Source organism: Lutra lutra, chromosome 10 (genome assembly GCF_902655055.1).
Source record: "Lutra lutra chromosome 10, mLutLut1.2, whole genome shotgun sequence".
Classification (NCBI taxonomy): Eukaryota; Metazoa; Chordata; class Mammalia; order Carnivora; family Mustelidae; genus Lutra; species Lutra lutra.
In genome coordinates this window covers 71,919,971-71,942,449 of record NC_062287.1, presented here as the reverse complement: position 1 = coordinate 71,942,449, position 22,479 = coordinate 71,919,971, and the positions used below count along the sequence as shown (strand labels likewise).

At 40.2% G+C, this 22,479-nt stretch overlaps 2 protein-coding genes across 5 annotated transcripts in view; one reads left to right on the top strand and one right to left on the bottom strand.

Annotated features, from left to right (window-relative positions):
* Positions 1-6,902, bottom strand: part of LOC125078216 (myb-related transcription factor, partner of profilin-like) — a 36,248-nt gene extending 29,346 nt beyond the window's left edge. Inside the window, exon 1 of the mRNA XM_047690466.1 lies at positions 6,266-6,902. Coding sequence (XP_047546422.1) covers positions 6,266-6,721 — 456 coding nt within the window. The 5' untranslated portion in view covers positions 6,722-6,902. The remainder of the gene's footprint in view (positions 1-6,265) is intronic.
* PIK3C2A (phosphatidylinositol-4-phosphate 3-kinase catalytic subunit type 2 alpha) overlaps positions 6,135-22,479 on the top strand; it is a 104,475-nt gene continuing 88,130 nt past the window's right edge. Inside the window, exon 1 of one of the 4 annotated variants that reach the window (XM_047690447.1) lies at positions 6,135-6,270. The gene's annotated coding sequence lies outside the window, so the exon portion shown is untranslated. Of the gene's footprint in view, positions 6,271-6,370; positions 6,489-8,769; positions 8,908-22,479 lie in introns of those variants that run through there. The other 3 variants (XM_047690444.1, XM_047690445.1, XM_047690446.1) reach the window with 3 other exon arrangements.

The following is a 22,479-nucleotide window of genomic DNA, read 5'->3' as shown; positions in this document are numbered from 1 at the left end:
CTGAATCTGCACAACTCCACATATTTACTTCCAAACCAACTTGTTTATCTTTTTTTTTTTGTAATTCAGTGTCTAATCAAAATTATTAGCATCCATTTTCATGCCAATATTATTAAGCTCTTATATTTTTCTCTTTTTTAATTTGAAAGTAATACATGCTCATGGTAACAAAATCAATCTACACAAAAGGAGTCTACAGTAAAAAGGAAGGTTCCCTCCTATATGTGACTTCCAGCCTCTCAGGAGTTCTTCATAGACACAGATACCACTATCAATTTCTTGGGCATCCTTCCCAAGGTATCCTATTTTGTTACAACACACTATTGTTTTTCCACATAAATACTAGCATTTCACGGATTATTTGATAACTTGGCTTTTTCCTTTAACAGAATATTGAAGATTATTCCACATTGGAATTTTCTTCTTATCAGTCCATCTTTTTAACACCTACATGGTATTCCATCCCCCATTTTATGACATACCACAACCTATTTTACCCATTCCCTATTGTTGGAAATTCAGGTTGCTTTTACTGTTTTTCTACTATATAATTATTATGGGTTGGATTGTGTTACCCCTAAAATTCAAGTGTTGAATTCAGTCCTAACCCTTAATATCTCAGAATGTGACCTTATTTGGAGATAGGTTCCTTATAATCAAGTTAAAATAAGGTCATTGAGGGTGGGCCCTAATACAATATGACTGGTATCCTTATAAGAAGAGGAAAGTTGGACAGAAACATTCAAGAGGGAAGGTGATAAGAAGACAGGGGGAGAAAGCAGCCAACTACAAGCCAAGTAAACAGGCCCAGAACAGATACTTCTCTGATACCTCTCTTGTGCCTGTCAGAAAGAACTAATCCTGCCAACACACTGATTTCAGACTTCTAGCCTCCAGGACAGTGAAATAATACCTTTACTGTTTAAGCTGTTCAGTTTATGGTACTTTGTGTTAGGGCAGCCCTAGCAAACTAATACGATCATGCTTCAATGAATATCCTTGTACATTTCTTTTTTTCACAAAGATGCAAGTATACCGGTAGAAATCACAGAAATAAATTTATAGGAAGATATCTCTGTATCTTTCACATACCCTTTTCTCTACCTAGAATGCCTTCCTCCCGAGATGCTCCTGAAAAACTCCAATATAACCACTTCAAGTGCTACCTCTTCTGTGAAACCTGCGTGGTAGCCAGCTTCTAGGATTGCTCCCAGTGATTCCCCCACCTCCTAGAATTCAAGTCTTTGTGTATTCCCCACCTCTTGAACATGGACTGGATTTACCGACTCTTTTAATGAACAGAGAATGGCAGAAGTAATGGGACCTCACTTCTGAGATTAGGTTACAGAGACTGCAGCTTCTGTTCAGGGACGCTTTCTCTCACACACTCTTGTTCCCTCTTACTCTTTCTTGGTCATTCATGTTGGGGGAAGCCAGCTGCCATGTTGTGAGGCAGCCCTGTGGAGAGAGCCATGTTTCAAGAGATCACAACCATGTGAGTGAAAATGAAAGTGGATCCTCTTCATTCAAGCCTTTAGGGGAGACTGGCAGCAGGTAGTTTGACTGTAACCTCATGAGAAACTTTTGAGGCAGAATTACTCATCTAAGCCATACCTGGATTCCTGACCAAAGAAACTGTGAGACAGTTAATTTTTGTTGCTTTAAGCTACTGAGTTTTGGGGTAATTTGATATGCAGCAATAGATAACTAATTACCTTCCATCCTCCCCTTGTCTTTCCCAAGCTTTCAAGCTTCCAAAGTTACTTAAACATATCTCTAGTAATGCTCACTACATCATATGTGTTTTTAAATGTCTCTCCTCTGCTTGACTGTATTCAAGGACAAAAACCCTGGCTCAGCTCTATATCTACTGTGTTCTATGCAGAGTTCAAGCCACTATCATCACTTCCCTAGATTGTTGTAATAACCCCCAAACTGGGTTGCCTAAAGCCTCTGTAGCCTCGCTCTGACACATGCTCTATGCTCTATCTAGCTGTAAGAAATCTTTTTAAAATGCAACACAGATCATTTGAGAGCTAAAACTCCTTCACCTTGTTCTTAGGATAAAGACCTAAATTCTTTTTTTTTTTAAAGATTTTATTTATTTATTTGACAGACAGAGATCACAAGTAGGCAGAGAGGCAGGCAGAGAGAGAGAGAGAGAGGAGGAAGCAGACTCCCTGCTGAGCAGAGAGCCTGATGCGGGGCTCGATCCCAGGACCCTAGGATCATGACCCGAGCCGAAGGCAGAGGCTTTAACCCACCGAGCCACCCAGGCGCCCCAAGACCTAAATTCTTAATATAACCTCCCAGGCCCGGCATGATCTGCTTGCCTCACCACCAGATCTAAAGCCACTTCCCTCTTGTTCCCAGTACAACAGCAACACTGGCCTCTCGGTTCCTCAGTTGAACTATGCTTCTTCCTCCCTCAGTGTCTTTGCACACACTGTCCCTCTGTCTGAGATGCTTTCTGCTTCACCCTCACTCAATTTTTCCTCATCCTTTAGATCTCAGTTCAAGAGCACTTCCTCAGGCAGAAGCCTTTCTGACTTTCATTCTGAAGCAAAGAACCCTGTAATTTTCCTTCATGCCACTTACCACAATTTAGATAAATGATTAATTAATTAGGTGTTTAATGTCTGTCTCCCCTGTTGGACTTGGACTCTAAGCTCTATGAGAGCAGGGACACCTTGTCTTGCTCACTACCATAGTCCCAGCACAGATGATAGTGCCTGATATAGTGAAAACAGGAGCTCAATCCTTTTTTTTTTCCGCTGAATGAATTACAAGACAAACATTTTGTATTCCTTTTACAAACTTCACATCCTTTCATTATCTGCACATTTAATGTGGTTTTTAAAAAATTTAAATTGTAGGGCGCCTGGGTGGCTCAGTGGGTTAGAGCCGCTGCCTTCGGCTCAGGTCGTGATCCCAGGGTCCTGGGATCGAGCTCCGCATCGGGCTCTCTGCTCAGCAGGGAGCCTGCTTCCCTTCCTCTCTCTCTGCCTGACTCTCTGCCTACTGTGATCTCTGTCTGTCAAATAAATAAAAAAATCTTAAAAAAAAAAATTTAAATTGTAGTTAGTTGGCAATACAGTTCAATATGTGTTTTAGGTATAGAGTTCAGTGATTCATTATTTACATAGGGCACCCAGTGCTCATCATAACAAGTGCCCTCCTTAATACCCATCACCCATCTAGCCCATCCCCCACCCACCTCCCTCCATCATCAACCCTCAGTTTGTTCTCTATCATTAAGAGTCTCTCATGATTTGTTTCCTTCCCATTTTTCCCATCCTGTATGTTTATCCATTTTGTTTTTTAAATTCCACCTATGAGTGAAATCATATGGTATTTGTCTTTCTCTGACTGATTTCACTTAGCATTATACGCTCTAACTCTATCCACATCATTACAAATAGCAAGATTTCAGTCTTTCTGTTGGCTGAGTAGTATTCCATTGTGTGTGTATATATATAGACATATATATATATATATATACACATATATGTGTGTGCATATATATAATATATCACATATTCTTTATCCATTCATCAGTTGATGGACATTTGGGCACTTTCTATAGTTTGGCTATTACACATTTAATGTTCTTAATATCATTTCTCTATGACAGTGTTGTTATCTGCCTTAGGTAATGATCTCTAAGATCCGAAATAACAAGTTTTAAGTTGTGTGGTATACGACCCAGCAGGGTTGGGGTTCAGCATTGGGAAAGGAAAGTGAAGAATAGGTTTACCAATAAATGGCCTCTGGTAGCTATTTTATTGCTGTTAAAATCTCCATGGCCTTTCAGGGGCCAGTGTGAAGGCAAAACAGCATGAGCCTTACTTACAGTTAGACCTGTGTTTGGATCCCAGTTGTACCATTTAGTATCTGTGCGACTACAGGCAAATTCCTTATCCTCTCGGTTCTTCAAATTTCTCAGCTACAAAATGAGGATATAATAATGGCATCACTATTTAAGGTTGTTCAAAGGAACTCGATGACTTGTAAAGCACTAAGAAGAGGGCCTGATCTTGGCAAATGCTCAGTAAATACCAGCCACTTTTTTTTTTTTTTAAATATATCTACCTGTAGTAAAACAAGGTTGCCCATTTATCATATGGTTCTAGAAGAAGTTTGGGAATATTTGTGGTGCTGTTAAGTTCTCTGTGGGAGGTTAGGATTGGAACACTTAAAAATATAATGCCTCCTCCTCAATTCTTTACTTTGAAAAATCTTAATTTTTTTTTTTTTAAAGATTTTATTTATCTGACAGAGAGAGATCACAAGTGGGCAGACAGGCAAGCAGAGAGAGAGAGAGAGAGAGAGAGAGAGGAGGAAGCAGGCTCCCTGCAGAGCAGAGAGCCAGATGTGGGACTCGATCCCAGGACCCTGAGATCATGACCCCAGCTGAAGGCAGAGGCTTAACCACTGAGCCACCCAGGTGCCCCGAAAAATCTTAATATTGAAGCTAGTAGGAGAGAGAAAAATGGCTGCCAGCTATGTTCTTTTTGGTTCCAAATGACAGCAGCACCAGTCTGTTCTAGAAATTTGTGTTTCTCCTGCTGACACATCCATCTTCATACACCTGGTGCCAGAGAGATGAATTGCTAAGGGATGCTTACTAGTTTAGATTCTTGACACCTGGCAATTGGTGAATGAAGTTTTTTTGGAATCTGGAGAACCATCAGACTCCCTTTCTCTTCTTATTGGGACCCTTCTGGTTGATCACAGGGTAGTAAGTACTGGCCATTTAGAGGCACAATAAAATAATGAATTGGAATTACAAGAAATTCACTTACTAAGGGCTCTGTACTGATAGGACCCAGAGAAAATATTTCTCACAAGAAAAAAATATAAGTAATATTAAAAAAAAAAAAGTCAAGCAGTTAATCTTCCCTCAAGACACGGTGTTCTCTCAAGGCCTCTTCCTTCTTTTCTGAAGGCACATTCAGTTCTGGGGCAGAAGCTAGGAAACCAGCTGAGATAAATCGTTTTCCCCTCCCCTTTTAATCTTGTGAAAGAGCTGCCAATTCTAGAAATTCCTCCTTTGATGAGAAGATAAAGCAGAACAATGCTGTGGAACTAAACAAATTCCTAAGGGACATTCTTCTAGGGTGTGTAAGGTCTGCCTGGAAGTGGGGGGAAGGGGAGGAAGAGATGGAAAGCTAGGAGTAGGAAGGGTGAGTGGACAAGAGTTGGTAGCCACAGCCTCAAGGAGTGTAGTTGCTTCTAGGCTTCTCCAGGGTAGCAACTCCCTCCAGTCTCATTTCCTGGGATGTGTAGGCATGTTTATTAGTGATCAGAGGGCTCTAACCATTTCACATCCACCCTACCAAAAAGGAAAAAGAGATTTCGTGCCCATTATTTGTTGGAGGGAAGTTTTTTACAGCCTTCTCACACACACACAAAAAAGTGTGGTTCGTTGTGGTTGTTTTTTTACTGAGAATTGCAGCCCAAATCAGTCTACCACATTAGATTGTAAGCCTGTGGAAGGAGCGTGTCCCCTTCTTACTGTTTAAGGGACAACCTGTGGTAAAATGGTACAGATTGGAGTCAGAGCTGAGTCTGAATCCCGCTCCCAGCTTCACTATCTGTAAATGGGGATAATTTTCCTATCTGCTTGACATGGTTATGTAATTTTAAACCGGACACTGAAGGCCTAAACTTTACAAGCATAATCTCATTCATGAGGCCCCCTCCCGAGGCAGGTATTACTTTGGAGATTGTATGTAAAGATACTTCGTTACGCAGAGAAGAGCCGTCCAGCTGTGAGTTATCACGGAGCGATCTTCCTCACCTGGCTTCTGAGGATTAAAGGAGACACGGATGTGAAAGAGCTTTACGCAATCCACGTGATGGGCTACTAATTACACGCCCCACAGCACCTGATCCACCGTGAGCAGTCGATAAATGCTGCTCTGAGTGCACGATCGCGTATCTTGCCTGTTCCTTTCAGTTTTCCAGGCACCGACTAACCTCGCCGCGGCCTGAGGCCAAGACCACGAATTTGGGAACCACAGCCGGGCTGGAGGAGACTCCCCGGAGAGGGCACGGGAACAATAGAGTACTTCGGTGGTTGGCGGACGCCCGGCCAGAGAAGGGGCCGGCTGGAGGTCCCCGAAGGTACACCTCCACTCCCTGGTCTGGTGCGACAGGGAGAGCGTCCCGAGCCTACTCGACATTCCCGGGGGAAGCGACAACCAGGCCCCCACCATCCAAGCTCTAGCCTCGCGGGACGCGCCCAAGCCCCGCCCACTACCTCAGGTAGGCCATCCGTACCAGCCAATCCACCAGAAGCCTGGGCGCGGAAGGCGGTGCTTTCCTGGTCGGAAGTGACGTGCTCTGCTTGGCTGGCCGCGGAGTCCGCGGAGACTCTTGGCGGCGGCTGAGGAGGCTGGGAGGGAAATGGCTCGGACGGTGGCTGCTGCGGCGGCTCGGGTAGTGGTGGAGGCAGAGGTTCGGACAGCGTGAGGTGAGGAGTGGTAAGTGCGGCGGGGACTGGTACCTGGGACCCTGCTGTCCAAGAGCAGCGAGGGACCCGGGGAGCCCCGGATGAGAGGGTCCCTTGTGGCCCCCGGTTCCCGGGTGTCCGCCTTTGACCCCCCATCTGGTACTCCTGGCGTTGCCCCAGCCCGACTTCCCTCCCCCAGGCCTTGCTTCCACCCAGACCGTTCCTGACAGCCCCGCCTAAGGTGAGAGGGGCTCGCGCCCCCATTAGGCCCCTCTCGGCGGGGGTTGGGAGGTGGTGCGTCTGGGAGTTAGTTTTGTCCCAAGGGGGAGGGGAGACCACCCCCTTGTGCTTGGGTACGGGGCCGGAGACACTGTGGCCGGTCCTATTCTCTTGTTGAATTGTTAGATTCTGACGAAGTGTGTTGCACTTCTCTCAGTTGTGTCACACACACACACACACACACACACACACACACACACACACCCCTTCACCTTTTTGTCCCATCTCCAGCTTTTGGGATAATCTTTTTCTTTTCACTTCTCCCGGTTTGCCTTTTTGCCTTGAATCCACTTGCTTCGGGGAAACTATTAAGTCTGTGTTTAGCGCATCATCTTTCCGGGAGTGCGGTCAGATTAAAAATATTTGCTTAACCCTTCCTGAGTGACGGAGGAACAATACGTATTGAAGAAATCACATACTTATTTTCCTCACTAAATGGTTTGGCTTTAAAAAGGAGATTCTCTAGCTGTGGAAATTTTTTTTTGGGGGGGGGGGAGCAGGGATTGAGGAGGGAAATGAAAATAACTAAGTGAGGAGGAAAGTCTGGGGGATAAAACGTGGAAGAGAGAGCCTGTGGTATTTCCTTCCCTTTTCTTAATTAGCCAGATAGAAATTGAAGTTGTAATTATATTTTTATTTTGAACAGTGGGTGTAGAATTGAGAGGAAGGAAGGAGGTCTTCGTCTTTGAACAAGATTACCTCCTAAAGAGTAAGCTAAAATCTTTCCAGATGGGTGTCCGGAAAGCTCTGCTGGGAAAATTATTTAATATATTGGAGTATCAAAGCTACAACTTAGAAGAGATGTAGAGAAAAGCTATTAGAAGAGCTGTGGAGACGTCGTATAGAGAGGAAGCCTCTTTGGAGGTCCGGGAACGCTTGATTCCAGAAGAGACTTTGTACCTTTGCCTTCTTGGCTTGTGATTAAGTCTCCACAGGAGACTCCTTTTAGGATTGTGCCATACTTGGTGTTAGTGCTCTTATTCACCATGGGGACTTAAACCTAGTTGATAGCTATACAGTTGAAGATAATTGCTAGTTTAATAGTAAGACCGTTTTTGAGTACTGAAAAGTATTATGACTGAGAATAGATAGATTTTATTATTTAACTCAAACTTAATTCAAATGTGACTTTATATAGCTACAAGTACATATGTATTGAGCTACTTTGGCAAAAAGAATTTTGCCTGAATGAATAGATTCTGAAGTATTTTTTTTTTCCTTATGAAAATCTGTTTTGTATGCATGTTGCTTGCAGTTTTTCTTGGCAAGCAGTGTATTTTAATGTTTTCATTTATAGGTTTCACAACCTTTTCTGCTTCGTGGAACATAAAAGTTGATGTGCTTGCATTTATAAGTTAGGAATTATAACTTTAGATAAATATAATGTTATGAAATTACAAGGAATATACAGTTGTATATTAAGCATCTGATTCTTTGTTTTCTCTTCTGCCATGAATGATTCTTAAATTTTCACTTGAACATTGTTGCATCAGTTCCATGACCAGGAAGCTCTCTCTCTCTCTCTCTTTTTTTTTTTTTTAATTTTATTTGTTTATTTGACAGAGAGCAATTACAAGTAGGCAGAAAGGCAGGTACGGAGAGAGAGGGAAGCAGCGATGCTGAGCAAAGAGCCCAATGCAGGGCTCAATCCCAGGACCCTGAGATCATGACCTGAGCCCAAGGCAGAGGCTTAACCCACTGAGCCACCCAGGTGCCCCCATGCCCAGGAATCTTTCTTTAATCTAGCGCAATGTTTTTGCATTTGTAAGCACATTCAGTAAGTGAACTTATACCTGTGAGGGTGTTGAATTTCCCAAGAGTTCAGAGTTCTTATCAGAGCATCAGACCAGACTCTTCAGAGCAGCAGTGCAAAGCATTTTTTTTAATGTTTTGTAACTTCTTACTTTGATAACATAAATTATCCATTTTATTATATTTCTCTTTTTTTTTTTTTAAGATTTTTTTGTATTTATTTGACAGAGTGCAAGTAGGCAGAACGGCAGGCAGAGGCACAGGGAGAGGGAGAAGCAGGCTTTCCACTGAGCAGGAAGCCCATTGCAGGACTTGATCCCAGGACCCTGGGATCATGACTTGAGCTGAAGGCAGCTGCTTAACCAACTGAGCCACCCAGGCACCCCTAATTCTCATGTTTCAAGAATAAATCAAGACAGGTAAATGATAAAGCAAATGTTTTAGTACTGTGCATTTACATAGTACATGATCTGATTTGTTGTACCTGAGTAGGGCAAAAAATTAACCCTCTGAAAGATTTTGCTATCAGGGCCTGCAAGGATGCCTGGTACTGTAGTGGTTTGAGGGATAGAAAAAATGAGACAAACAGATTATGATAGTATGGTTATAAGGGCATCAATAGATCCAAAGTACTGAAAAGGATGGGATCACGTGAGCTGGAGAAGGGGAATGAGTTCATATGAGGAAGATGATGCTCAAATTGAGTCTTAAAGGACAAATTTCTTCTGTTAATGAGATAAGGGTGATTAGGTTCTGGGGTGCTGTAGAAAGAAGGTGATGAGATTTCTGGGACAGAGTTGTTTCAATGCACAGGGAACAACTTGGGGGAAAACTTAGATAAGAGGAAGTAAAAATACAGGTTTAAGGAAGGATCTGCGAGTTCTGTTCGAAAAAATAAAGACAGGACAGAGGTGAAGTAAGAGATGAGAATAAGTAGACCTCTGCAATAAAAAACTCAAGAGGCAAGTGGTCGGAACTTTTTTTTTTTTTTTTTTTAAGATTTTATTTATTTATTTGACAGAGAGAGATCACAAGTAGACAGAGAGGCAGGCAGAGAGAGAGAGAGAGGGAAGCAGGCTCCCTGCTGAGCAGAGAGCCCGATGCGGGCCTCGATCCCAGGACCCTGAGATCATGACCTGAGTCGAAGGCAGCGGCTTAACCCACTGAGCCACCCAGGCGCCCAGGAACTTTTATATTATTTGCGTGATTCAGGAAATCTTAGCACAGGCTGTGAATTTGTGGCTTGATTAGCACAGAGGACATGGTTAAGAGAACTGAAGAAGTTGGAGACTCTAAACAGCAGAGTAGTGTTAGTTCCTGTTGTGAAATGAGTAGGGGTTTGATAAGGAATTTGACTATGAGAAGAGAAGGGAATAGGCAGTGTTAGGAATATTGGCTAAAAAAATTTGCACTATGGGAAATTTTAATTGAAATAGGCTTTTTTTTTTAAGTATTTTCCTATAAAAACAGAACTTGGTGGCTTATATTCAGAAAATATCGGTGGAGGCAGGGAGACATTAAATATTAAAGTTCTATTATGGGGACTGGCTGGCTAAGTCGGCAGAGCTGTGACTCTTGATCTTGGTGTGAGTTTGAGCCCCATTTTGGGTGTGGAGCCTGCTTAAAAAAAAAAAAACTAATGAAGTTCTGTGGAATGAGAAGGAAAAGCAAAGACAAAAGGGAAAATGAGAGGAGACAATAAAAGGGATATCAGGGGCTCCTGGGTGACTCAGTGGGTTAAGCCTCTGCCTTCTGCTCAGGTGATGATCTCAGGGTCCTGGGATCCAGCCCCACATTTGGCTCTCTGCTCCCTGCCTCCCCCTTGCATCTCTGCCTACTTGTGATCTCTCTGTCAAATAAATAAAATCTTTTTTTTTTTTCTTTTTTCTAAAGGGAAATCAGTGCAGGTACTTTGCCTTCTGGTGGGAAAAGAATGTGGATGTTGGAGTGATAGACACAGAAAAAACACCTGTCTAATTAGGAAACAGGAAAACATCTTTTCAGATGTTTTATTTGCAGTTTAGAGAATTATGTGAAGATGTATTTTCCCCCAAGTTAAGCTCTGAAGGAGACCCAGTTATACCTATAAACAAAACCATATTGCTATTGAGTATCCATAACCGAGTTATTTATTAAGTCCCTTTATATGTGTTTATAATGTGATTTATAACTGTTCTGACCTATATTTCTAGTTCACTGTGTACGTATCTTTTAGACTACAGTGCTGAGTTGGGAAAAGGTGGTCTTTGGCTCCAGGGAATGTAGCCTGGATTGCATAATGACATTTATCAGACTGGAATTCTGCCTGTATTGAAATGTATGACATGACCCTGTAAGTATGTAGAGTTGTTTTTTTTTTTTTTAAATCAGATTTATTGAGATATAATTTACTTATAGAAAAATTCATTTGTTTTAGGTATTAGCTCTAGAAGTTGAAGAGATAGTGATAGCCTTTAATTGCCACCACCACATTTAAGATACAGAATATTTCTGTCACTCCAGAAGTATCCTTATTCTCCTTTGTAATCAGTCTCTTTCACTTACCTCCAGGCAGCTGATTTTTATTCCTATAGTTTTACCCTCCCAGAATGTCATATAAGTTGGTATCATAGGATGTATTCAGACTTTTTTTTTTTTTTTTAAACAAATGGTCATCTCAACTCAGAGGAAGTCATCCTTCTCCATTTTTTATTTTTTAAGGTGCTTTTGTTTCAGTAATATACACTAAACATGGGGTTTGAACTCACAACCCAAGATCAAGAGTCACATGCTTTTCTGACTGAGCCAGCCAGGTGCCCTAGCCTTTGAGTCTGATTTCTTTCCCTTGGCGGAATGCTTTTGAGATTCAATAAGACACCACATATTGTATATCTATTTTTTTAATGGGCAGTTGGGCTGCTGCTACCTTTTAGCTATTGTTAAGTACTGCTGTGAGCATTAGTGTACAGTTAACTCTTTTTTTTTTTTGAAAGATTTTATTTATTTATTTGACAGAGAGAAATCACAAGTAAGCAGAGAGGCAGGCAGAGAGAGAGGAGGAAGCAGGCTCCCTGCTGAGCAGAAAGCCTGATGTGGGGCTCGAACCCAGGACCTGGGATCATGACCTGAGCCGAAGGCAGCGGCTTAACCCACTGAGCCACCCAGGCGCCCCAGTTAACTCTGTTTTAATGCTTTTGGGTGTATATATCTAGGAGTGGAATTGCTGGGTCATATGGAAATTCTATGTTTAATTTATTGAGGAAACACCAAAGTGTTTTCCAAAGTGGCTGCACCTTATCAACACTTACTTTCCATTTTAAAAATTTTAGCCATTCTAGTAGATATGAAGTGGTATCTCATTGTGGTTTTGGTTTGCATTTCCTTAATGATTAATGATATTGAACATCTTTCCATGAGATTATTGGTGATAAGCTGCTTTTTTAAAAGATTTATTTTATTTATTTGGTTCTTTTTTGAAAGATTCTCTTTATTTGAGAGAGTGTGAAAAAGCATGAGCAATGAGGAAGGGGAGAGGGAGAGGGAGAAGCAGACTCCCCCCTGAGCAGGGAGCACGATATGGAGCTGGATTCCAGGACTCTGGGATCATGACCTGAGCCAAAGGTAGATGCTTAACTGACTGAGCTACCCAGGCACCCCAAGATTGATTTATTTTAGAGAGTGAGCATAAGAGGGAGAGAATCTCAAGCAGGCTCCACGGTGAGCCAGGAGCCCAGTGCAAGGGAAGTGGGTCTCCATCTCAACGACCTTGAGATCACAACTTGAGCTGAAACCAGTCACTCAACCAACTGCACCACTCAGGTACCCCAGTAAGCTACCTTTTATTAGTGGTATGAATATACTGATGATTGTTCCAATAATTGGAAAGATGTAATACATATATGTATTATTAGATATCTCTTATAAACGAGTCATTATATATGTTATTTTATTTAAGCCTGACAACACAGATCTAATCTATCTTTTACAGATGAGAAAACAAGACAAAGGGAGATTAAGTAACTTGCTTAAGGTTATACAGTTACTAAGAGATCTGCTATTTGAGCCTCAAGTCTTGCTACTGCATCATTTTCTCTTCTTTGTTATCACTGTTCTGTAAAACTACCAGTTTAATGTAGTTGTGTTATTTGAAAACAAGATTTTGTTAGCCATAGAAATTATGGAGTTTGGGGGAAAATTCCAGAAATAATTAATGTCAGTTTTTCATTATTCTCTTTTTGGGGTTTCTCAGTTGTAACTCAGTTTTATGTTTTCCTGTCTTAAGCTATGTTGGAAATGGAGTCATATACCATAACATTTAGCACAAAAGCTTACTGTTATTTGTCATGTTGGAATTGGGGTAATGTCAGAGTATATTTAATGATTCATGTTAAATGAATGGACAGTAAAGTAGTTCAAGGTTCAGTAATTATCTTCACAAAGCAGTACTACTGTTGGGTTTCTGAGTTAGATTGAAAACTGCTTTGTCAGTAAAATGTCTTTTCAAGAGGAATCTCTCTTGTAACTGTTCTCCCTGCGCCCCCCCACCCCCTGTCATGTTCCCCTCCCAGACAGTGACACATATATGCAGTTAGAGAATGCATTCTTGATGAATGCCCCATTGTGAATCTTTTATGTGTAGAATGTTGCTCCTAAGAGCTTAAGGTAGTAGAATGACTGTCAGGGAGAATCAAGCCCCTTATTAATTGCATGTAGTACTTGGACAAAGTGTACTTATAAAGTGTGGTATGGAGGTTAAAGATTGTGGGAGCTGGCTAGGCTTATCCATCTTTAAACTTGTGAAGCTTAGGAAGGCTCTTGGTTTTTCCCATGACTCACCCCTTTTGTCCAAGTTATCACTCTAATTTCATCTTTTTCCTGACCATACCATTAAAAATAGTATCCCCCCTCCCCACAAGTAAACCATTCTTTATCACATCACTGTTTTCCCCCCTCATTTCATTTACTGTCTAAATTTAACGTTTTTGTTTGCTTATTTAAAGAAACCCATTCTTTCCTTTGCTGCCAATCTAGTTCAAGTCGTTACTAGTTCTTTTCTAGATTATTTCAGTTATTTATTGATTGGTCTCATGGTTTCCATTTTGGTTTTTCTTATGGTTTTTTTCCACAAAGCAAATAAAAATCATTGAACATTGTGAAGCTCACATTACTAGAGATATACACACCTTTTCTTTCCTGTCACACCTAATAATTGAATATACTAGTGGTTTTCCCCTTGGAAATATATATTCAATTATAGAAAGTTCATACTGATGTAGATTTTAGAATTTTTGAGAGAATATTTTTATTTGTGCTAGTTGAGTTTGGTGATTTAGCTTATTAAATTTTTAAAGATTTTTTTTTACTGATTTATTTGAGAGGGAAGGAGAGTGAGCAAGAGAGAGGGGGAGGGTGAGAGGGAGTGAAGGAAAAGCAGACTCCTTCCTGAGCAGGGAGCCCGATGTGGGGCTTGATCCCAGGATCCCAAGATCATGACCTGAACTGAAGGCAGACACTTAACTCTCTGAGCCATCCAGGTGCCCTGCTTGTTATTTTTATCAGAAAACATTCCCCCCCCCCAAAAAAAGTTTCACTAAAAATCCAGAGTAAAACTAGGTTTAATTTTTAATTAATTTTTAAAATTATGTTCAGTTAGCCAACGTATAAATCATCATTAGTTTTTGATGTAGTGTTCAACAAAGCATTAGTTGCATATGACACCCAGTGCTCACCACAACATGTGCCCTCCTTAATACCCTAAAATCAGGTCTAAATAAGAGTTTGATTGTGTCATACCTTAAACTAGAAATATAGCTGTATATCGAACATATCTAAATTTGGAGAAAAGGTTTAAATTCTTTAAGTCATTGTAGAAACCTGCCAGGTTTCTTTAGGACTAGGCTCTGTATATGAGATTCATTTGACCTTACTTCACAAATATTATTAAGAACCAAAACCACTTCTTTCCAAGTAGTTGTTTACATTACTCTGTGATCCCATGAAGTTCATTCTCTAATATATTTTTATCCTGCTTGGGCTTCTAAACTTCTTCTTCTTCTTCTTCTTCTTTTTTTTTTTTTTTAAGATTTTATTTATTTATTTGACAGATCACAAGTAGGCGGGGGGGGGGGGGAGAGCGGGAGCGGAGCAGGCTCCCCGCTGAGCAGCGAGCCCTATGTGGGGCTTGTGGGGCCTGATTCCAGGACCCTGAGATCATGACCTGAGCCGAAGGCAGAGGCTTAACCCACTGAGCCACCCAGGAACCCACGGGCTTCTAAGCTTCTTAATTTGTTGTGTTGGTGTCTTTCTTCACTTGCAGAAAGTTCTTGGCCATTTTCTTTTCAAGTATTTCTTCTGTTTTATTCTTTTCTATCCTCTCCTGGGACTCCAGTTATAACTGTTTATAACATTTGAAATTGTCCAACAGGCATGCCCATTTATCTTTCTCCTTTTTTTCTCTCATAGTTTGGATATTTCCTATTGATTTGTCTTCAAGTTTACCAGTCTTTTCTAATGCTGTTTAGTCCATCTAATTAATTCTTCATTTCTGATTTATTTTTCTGGTATTTCTGTTTGATTCTTTTTTGTAATTTGTATCATTCTGCTGAAACTGCCACCCCCCTTCCTTCATGCATCTCCTTCATTTTTTCTGCTAGATCATTTAGTATTTTCATCCTAATTAGTAATTTTACCCTAAGTTCCTGTTTGATAATTCCAGCATTTGGGCCTTTGCTGTGTCTGTTTATTTTGACTGTTTGTTTGACCATGGGTTACATTTTCTTTCTTTTTTTAAAAGATTTTATTTATTTATTGGACAGAGCATGAGCAGGGGGAGTGGCAGGCAGAGGGAAGAGGGCGGAACAGGCTCCCCGCTGAGCAGGAAGCCTGATATGGGGCTCTAATCCAGGACCCTGGGATCAAGACGGGAGCTGAAGGCAGACCCTTAACTGACTGAGGCACTCAGGCACCTCAGGTCACATTTTCTTTATCTCATAATCTTTGATTATATATTAGCACAACTTAAAAGTACCTTATTCTGTCAAGCCACTAAACTGAGAGAGTCTGATTTATAAGATGGGTCTGTGCTTTGTTGCAACTTTAATTTGATTCCGTTCTGGGTTGAAGTACTTTGGGTAGCAGTAATGAGTTTCTCTTCAGAAGGATTTGGGATCTGAGCACTGACTTGATTCTAGAGATTTGTTTTGCAGCCTAGCTGCTAGCTTTTTTTTTTTTAAGTTGCTGGGAAGTCCCTTTGTTCTCTGCTTTCTTTGTTCTTGGCTTTCTGTGTCTCAGGAGATCTTTGCCTTGCTGCCCTTAGCCCAGCCACTGGAGGGCACCTATCTTTTATAAAGGCCTAGGATGCTTTTGAGGGCTTTTTTGTCAGCTCTCTTGCCCCCATCCCCAGGCATTGGTAGCTAAAAGCTTGGAATGCCTCAGGTGGATTTCTCCTTGCTCACCTGCCCAGCCCTTGGGTGGTTACCTTATATTTCAGGGAGGCCCACATACTTAAAGGGGATCTCTTTCAGCTCTTCTGCCTTATCCCCAGCTTTCAGTGTGCTTCCTGTGCATTTGGTGAAGACTTGAGGGAAATATTTGGTGGATGGGTGCAGACTTGTTCCATGCCTGGGTCTCCTTATAATTCTTAATGCAGGGCTTTAGACCACTCACACTCAGATTTACCTCCACCATGCCTCAGAATTCTAATGTGTCAGGGTAGCCTACCCATGCCTGTTAAAAGTGTTTATCAGAAGTCTTAACGGTTTTTTCCTTAACCCTGTCTGCAGTGCATTCTTCCTGCTCTTCTGTACCAGAGATGAGAATAACAATGGATCTGCCTCTCCTATAAGAAGTTTATCACTTTTGGGAATTTAATTCATTAGGGTTTTTTTGTTTTTTTAAGATTTTATTTATCTTTTTGAGAGAGAGGGCACAAGTAGAGGAGAAGGGCAGAGGGAGAGGGAGAAGCAGGCTTCCCACTGAGCAGGGAGCGTGACAAAGGGCTTAAACCCAGAACCCTGGGATACAACCTGAGCCAAAGGCAGATGCTTAACTGACGCGGCACCCCTGGTCAGTTAGGCACCCCTTCATTAGGGTTTTTAATGTGTGTCCTCTGCTCTCTGATGTCTCTTAAAAGTATTTTTTTAAAGCTTATTTAGCTTGCTTTTCATTGTTGAAGTGAGACAGTTTCTTGCCACTCTGTATATTCTAATAACAGGAAAATCCCTCTGTCACATTTTTTTTTAAGATTTTATTTATTTATTTGACAGAGAAAGAGATCACAAGTAGGTGGAGAGGCAGGCAGAGAGAGAGGAGGAAGCAGGCTCCCCACTGAGCAGAGAGCCCGATGTGGGGCTCGATCCTAGGACTCTGGGATCATGACCTGAGCCAAAGGCAGAGGCTTTAACCCACTGCCACCCAGGAGCCCCCCTTTGTCACATTTTTATTACCTTTTAAAATAGTAAAGCTTACAAATGATGAAGTATTTAAAACTCTACCAAACTTTAGATAGTGAAAATCTGCTTTCCACCATTGGCTCCCCTCAGTCCTCCATTTTTAGTTACTGACCTAGTAGTTCCTTACCTTTATCACCTCTGTTTTGTAAGATGTCTTCTCCTTTTTAAGAAAAGACCCTTCATCCATGCTTCTGATTCATATCCAACTGTACCCAATATTTAAGCTAGTCTGAATCTCCAGTTTTATATATCTATTACTCTTTGTTCCCTGAATTCTTGTCTTCAATCTACTCTATTGAAGGCCTTTTTAAACCATTTTTTTTTTTTGAAAGATTTTATTTATTTATTTGACAGAGAGAAATCACAAGTAAGCAGAGAGGCAGGCAGAGAGAGAGGAGGAAGCAGGCTCCCTGCTGAGCAGAAAGCCCGATGTGGGGCTTGAACCCAGGACCTGGGATCATGACCTGAGCCGAAGGCAGCGGCTTAACCCACTGAGCCACCCAGGCGCCCCTTTTTAAACCATTTTAAACAGCCATTCCTGGTACCTCCTGTCTGAGTTCCTTTTACTGTAAATGAATTGAAAGAATAGAAAGAATAATATGTCTTTGCTACTTGTAATTCCTTACTTTTTTAGTTTTCTGCGCTTCTCCAAATTGTTCTCTTAAGAAAAAATCACAGCTGACAGTCTGTGGGATGGAGAAATGAGGAGGGACTGCTAATGGGTAAAGTGTTTCTTTGGGATGATGAACATGTTCTGCAGTTTGGTAGTGGTGATGGTTGCACAGTTCTGAATATATGGAAACAACTGAATTGTATGCTTTAAATGGGTGAATTTTATAAGTTAATTGTATCTAATGAAACTATTAAAATAATCACAAACAAGCTCTTAGATTTTGAGGGTTTTCTTTTTTCTTTTTCAACCCTTATCCTGTGTCACCTCTCTGTAGTTTCTGACACTACTAATCACATTCTTCTTAGGACACTGCATTCCCTTCTCTGATACCATTTTTCATACCTATTATGTTCCTCTGACCTTTTGTTTCCTGTGTAAGTATTAGTGGCCCTTATGATTTCCTCCTTGTTTCTTTTATTCGCTTCACTTAACACATTCTCCCAGGGCAATTACAACTACTTTCATGACTTCAGGTCTTTAATTTTATATAGGTAACACCTCAAGATTCAATCTCTAGCGAAATTGCTCTGTTGTATCCAAGGCCTCTATTTCTAATCGACAGGCAGATGTGAACTATATTTTCCACAAGTACTTCAAAATAGTAGTATGTTTTGGTCTGACAAGGAAGGACCTTGTGGCTCTGAAGAACAGTTCTGAGAATAATGCACATAATTTTATTCCCCCAGAGAAAGAAATTAGTGGTTTATAATTTGGCACTTTTAAGATGACTTCAAAATACTTTAAATGAAAACGAATGCAACAAGAGTGGGTTAAAAATCTATGGTATCTCTTAGTTTAAAATACTCACTTTGAGTAAGATATTTCTGTGTAATTTTAAGTATCTTACAGAGCACCAGAAGCACTCTACAATGAAGAATTGCTTCCTAATCGGGAGCATATTAGATTAAATTTCATTTATTTGTTAACAAACATCTGAATGTGAGCTTGCTTGTTCTAGGATTGTTCTAGGCGCTGGGCATATAAGAGTAAGCCTAACAGATAAATCCTAGCTCCATGAAATTTATAGTCTAGAGGGGGAAAAGCTAGACAACAAAATATGTAAGTAAAATCTATAGTATGCTGGGGGCACCTGGATGGCTCAGTGGGTTAAGCCTCTGCCTTCGGCTCAGGTCATGATCTCAGGGCCCTGGGATAGAGCCTCACATCGGGCTCTCAGCTCAGCAGGAAGCCTGCTTCCCCTTCTCTCTGCCTGCCACTCTGCCTACTTGTGATCTCTCTCTCTCTCTCTGTGTCGAATAAATAAAATCTTTTTAAAAATCTATAGTATGCTGGATGGTACTAAATGCTAAGGAAAAAGCAAAGTGTATGAACAGTGGAGTTAGAGAAAGTTGCAGTTTTATCTTGATTATCAGGGAGGACTTAACTCAGATATCACCTTCTCAGGGAACACTTGAAGGTGAGAGGGTATGCCATTCAGCTATCCAGGGGCAGAATAGTCTAGAGGGAACAGAAGAGCAAAGGCTCTGAGCGAGAAGTATAATGTATTTGAGGAATAACAAGGCGGTTAGTTGGGATAGTAGCACAGAGGAGAATTACAGAAGTAATAGGGGGACAAGATATTAGAGTGCCTGGTAGGCTGTTGTAAGGATTTTACCTTTTTTTCCTCTGAGTGAGATAGGAACTGTTGAAAGGTCTGAGTGGAAAGATCTAGTTTTTCAATATCATTCTGGCTGCAGTGTTGAGAGTGATCTGAAGGTGGAGGGTGGAGGGTTGGCAGAAACAGATTGGGTATTTATTCCAATAATCCAGGCAACAGATGATGGTTGGCCTAGGATGGTAGTAGGAATATATAGAAAAAATGCTCAGATTCAAGAAATAGTTGAAAGTGGAGCCTATAAGATTGTATGTACATATCAGTAACTTTCTGATAGAGTTACCATCAAACATTGCTGCATTCCTGACAAGCTATAATTAAATTAGGATTTTCTAATTCAATTAAAGTAAAATAAATTTGCTGGATATAACATACAATGATGAGAGTGTGCAGTCCTCTCTCTTGCTGATAGTATCTATCTTTAAATATTGTAGTGTATTTTAAAATGCAGTGAAGTTTTTTTTAACATAAATCATGTTATGTGCAGTGCCTGTTAAGTGATTCACAGATGGTGAAAATTTGGGAAACGGTAATTTGTTTTGTTGTTTTCTTTTGCAGTCTTAATTACCCTTTCTTTGTATCCCTTAATGAGAGTAGTGTCCTTAATTTAGCCTAAGGATTGGCAAATAAAAAGGGGTAATATTGCTCTTATTTATATTTTTTATGATGTTAAAAAGTTGAGCTTCTTGTGTTCATATAATTTGCCACATGTTAATTTTAAGCCCCCCCCACATACTATTAATTATAGTTAGTTTAATTTTCACATACCATGTATAATATATGAAAATATTTAAGCTACTTAAATTTAAAATATATGAGAAGTAGGTTATTTTATTATGAAATAATGCACAGAAAAGTGCATAAAGCATATATGATTATTTAACAAGTAATTGTAAAAAAAACACCTGTATAACCAGTCAGTAGGTAATGAACTAGAACATTGCTTGTATTCCAGAAGTCCCTAATATACTTACCCTTGGTCATGAATCTCTGCCTCCCTCCATGAGTAACCACTATCCTAACTTTTGAGAGTCCTTTCCTTTTCTTCAGTTTTACCATTATGTAAGCATTCTTTTTTTTTTAATGTAAGCATTCTTAAACAATATAGTTTTTCATGTTTTTGAAATTTATGTGACTGGAATCATTGTATGTATTTTTTTTTAAAGATTTTATTTATTTATTAGAGATCACAAGTAGGCAGAGAAGGAGGCAGAGAGAGAGGAGGAAGCAGGCTCCCTGCTGAGCAGAGAGCCTGATGCTGGGCTCCATCCCAGGACCCTGGGATCATGAGCTGAGCTGAAGGCAGAGGCTTTAATCCACTGAGCCACCCAGGCACCCCTCATTGTATGTATTTTTGTGTGTCCATGTGCTTGTCATGTTTCTACATTTTACTCATTTTTTCTTGTAGCTGTAGTTCATTGGCATTACTATATAGATTTCCACTGAATGAACTGTGATATAATAAAAAATAAATATTTGGTTTTTGTTCTGGTTCCTCTCATGGAATTCCTAAAGCTGTTGGAATTTCTAGAGTTTCTTTTGTATGCTAATGAGGTTAATAGTGTCAGAGATCCCTAGGTAGTTTCAGGATGGGGCTGGTCACCAGAGGCTGAGGCATGTTCAGAGGATTGGAACTTTCAGTTTCATCCCCTGACTTCTGGAGATGAGAGAGAACTGAAGACTGAGCTAATGACTACTTCCAGGTTCGGTTCTACTTTGGACTATTGTGGGCAATGTTACTCGAAGGTTCTTAGGATTTTCTTTTTAATTTGTACAAGTTAGTAATCTAGGATTTGAGTCCTTTGGTTATGTGTTAAAGATCTCTTCCTTTCTTGTGGCTTGTTTTTGTCATCCTCTTTGGTGTGTTTTGATAAAAGTTGTGGATTATAGTCCAGTTTTTTTTTTTTTTCCTCTTATGGTTAGTGCTTTCTGTCTCGTTTAAGAAATTTTTCCCTTCTCTGATTCTAGTTTTTCCTTTTACATTTAGACGTTTGGTTTGCCTTGAGTTGATTTTTGCTTAAGGAGGGAAGTAGGACTCTGTTTCATATCCCTTCATTTGTTCTAGCTTCATTTATTGAAAAGACCGTTCTTTCCCTGGGCTCTGATATGCCACTTGTCTTCAGTCAGGTGTCTGTGCAGGTGTGTTTCTGTTTTTGACCTCTTAGCCTATTCTTTATTAGATTTTTCTCTTCCTGCATAAATACCATATTATCTTTAATAAAATTACTTTTATAATCTTTATTCAGTAGAGCAAATCTTCCCACCTTGTTCTTTTTCAAGAGGGTTTTGGCTCTTCTGGTCATTTTGGTTACTGAATAAATTTTAGAATCACCTTGTCAAATTTTATTTTAAAAGCTATTGAATTTTGAATGGGATTTCATCAAGCCTATATATCTATTTCAGGAGAAGTGGAATCTTCACAAAATTAAGTTTTCAAGCTTCTGAACATGGAAAACTATCCCTTACATTCAGATAATCCTAGTATTTGTCAGTAAAGTTTTATAATTTTCCCCCACAACTTGTTATATGTACTGCTAGTTAGTGGGTTCTGTGTGTGTTACTGTAAATATAATCGGTTTGAAAATTGCCTTGTCTAACTATGATGGATATATAGAAATACAATTGATTTTTTATATATTAGTATCATTTCCAATAATCTTGCTAAAATCTAGCATTGCTGTTACCTACATATTCTTTGGAATTTTTACTCTATCTCGGAATAATACTTTGTTTCTTCCTATTTGATCCTACATTTTCCTTTTCTGTGCTGTCTAGTAGTCTGTAAAGTGTTGCATTGAAGTGGTGGTGGGCATCCTGGTTTTTGTTCATGGTCAAAGGGAAAGCTTTCAGGGTTTCATCATTAGATACGATTTTTGTTGCTACTCATGGTCAAATAAGGAACTTCCCTTCTGTTCATAGTTGGCTAAGAATATCTATTGAGATGAACATATGCTTTTTCTGTTTTAATTCTTTATTGATGTGGTAAATTGCATTTTGTATTTACAGCTAAGTTTGGTTTGCTATTTTGTTTAGGACTTTTTGTATTTTGTATTTCAAATCAGCAGTTTTTTTTTTTTTAATTTTATTCATTTATTTGACAGAGAGAGAGAGAGAGAGAGAGATCACAAGTAGGCAGAGAGGCAGGCAGAGAGAGGAGGAAGCAGGCTCACTGCTGAGCAGAGAGCCCGATGCGGGGCCCCTGTATTTTGTATTTCATGAGTAAGATTGGTTTGTAATTGGGGCACCTGGGTGGCTCAGTGGGTTGAAGCCTCTG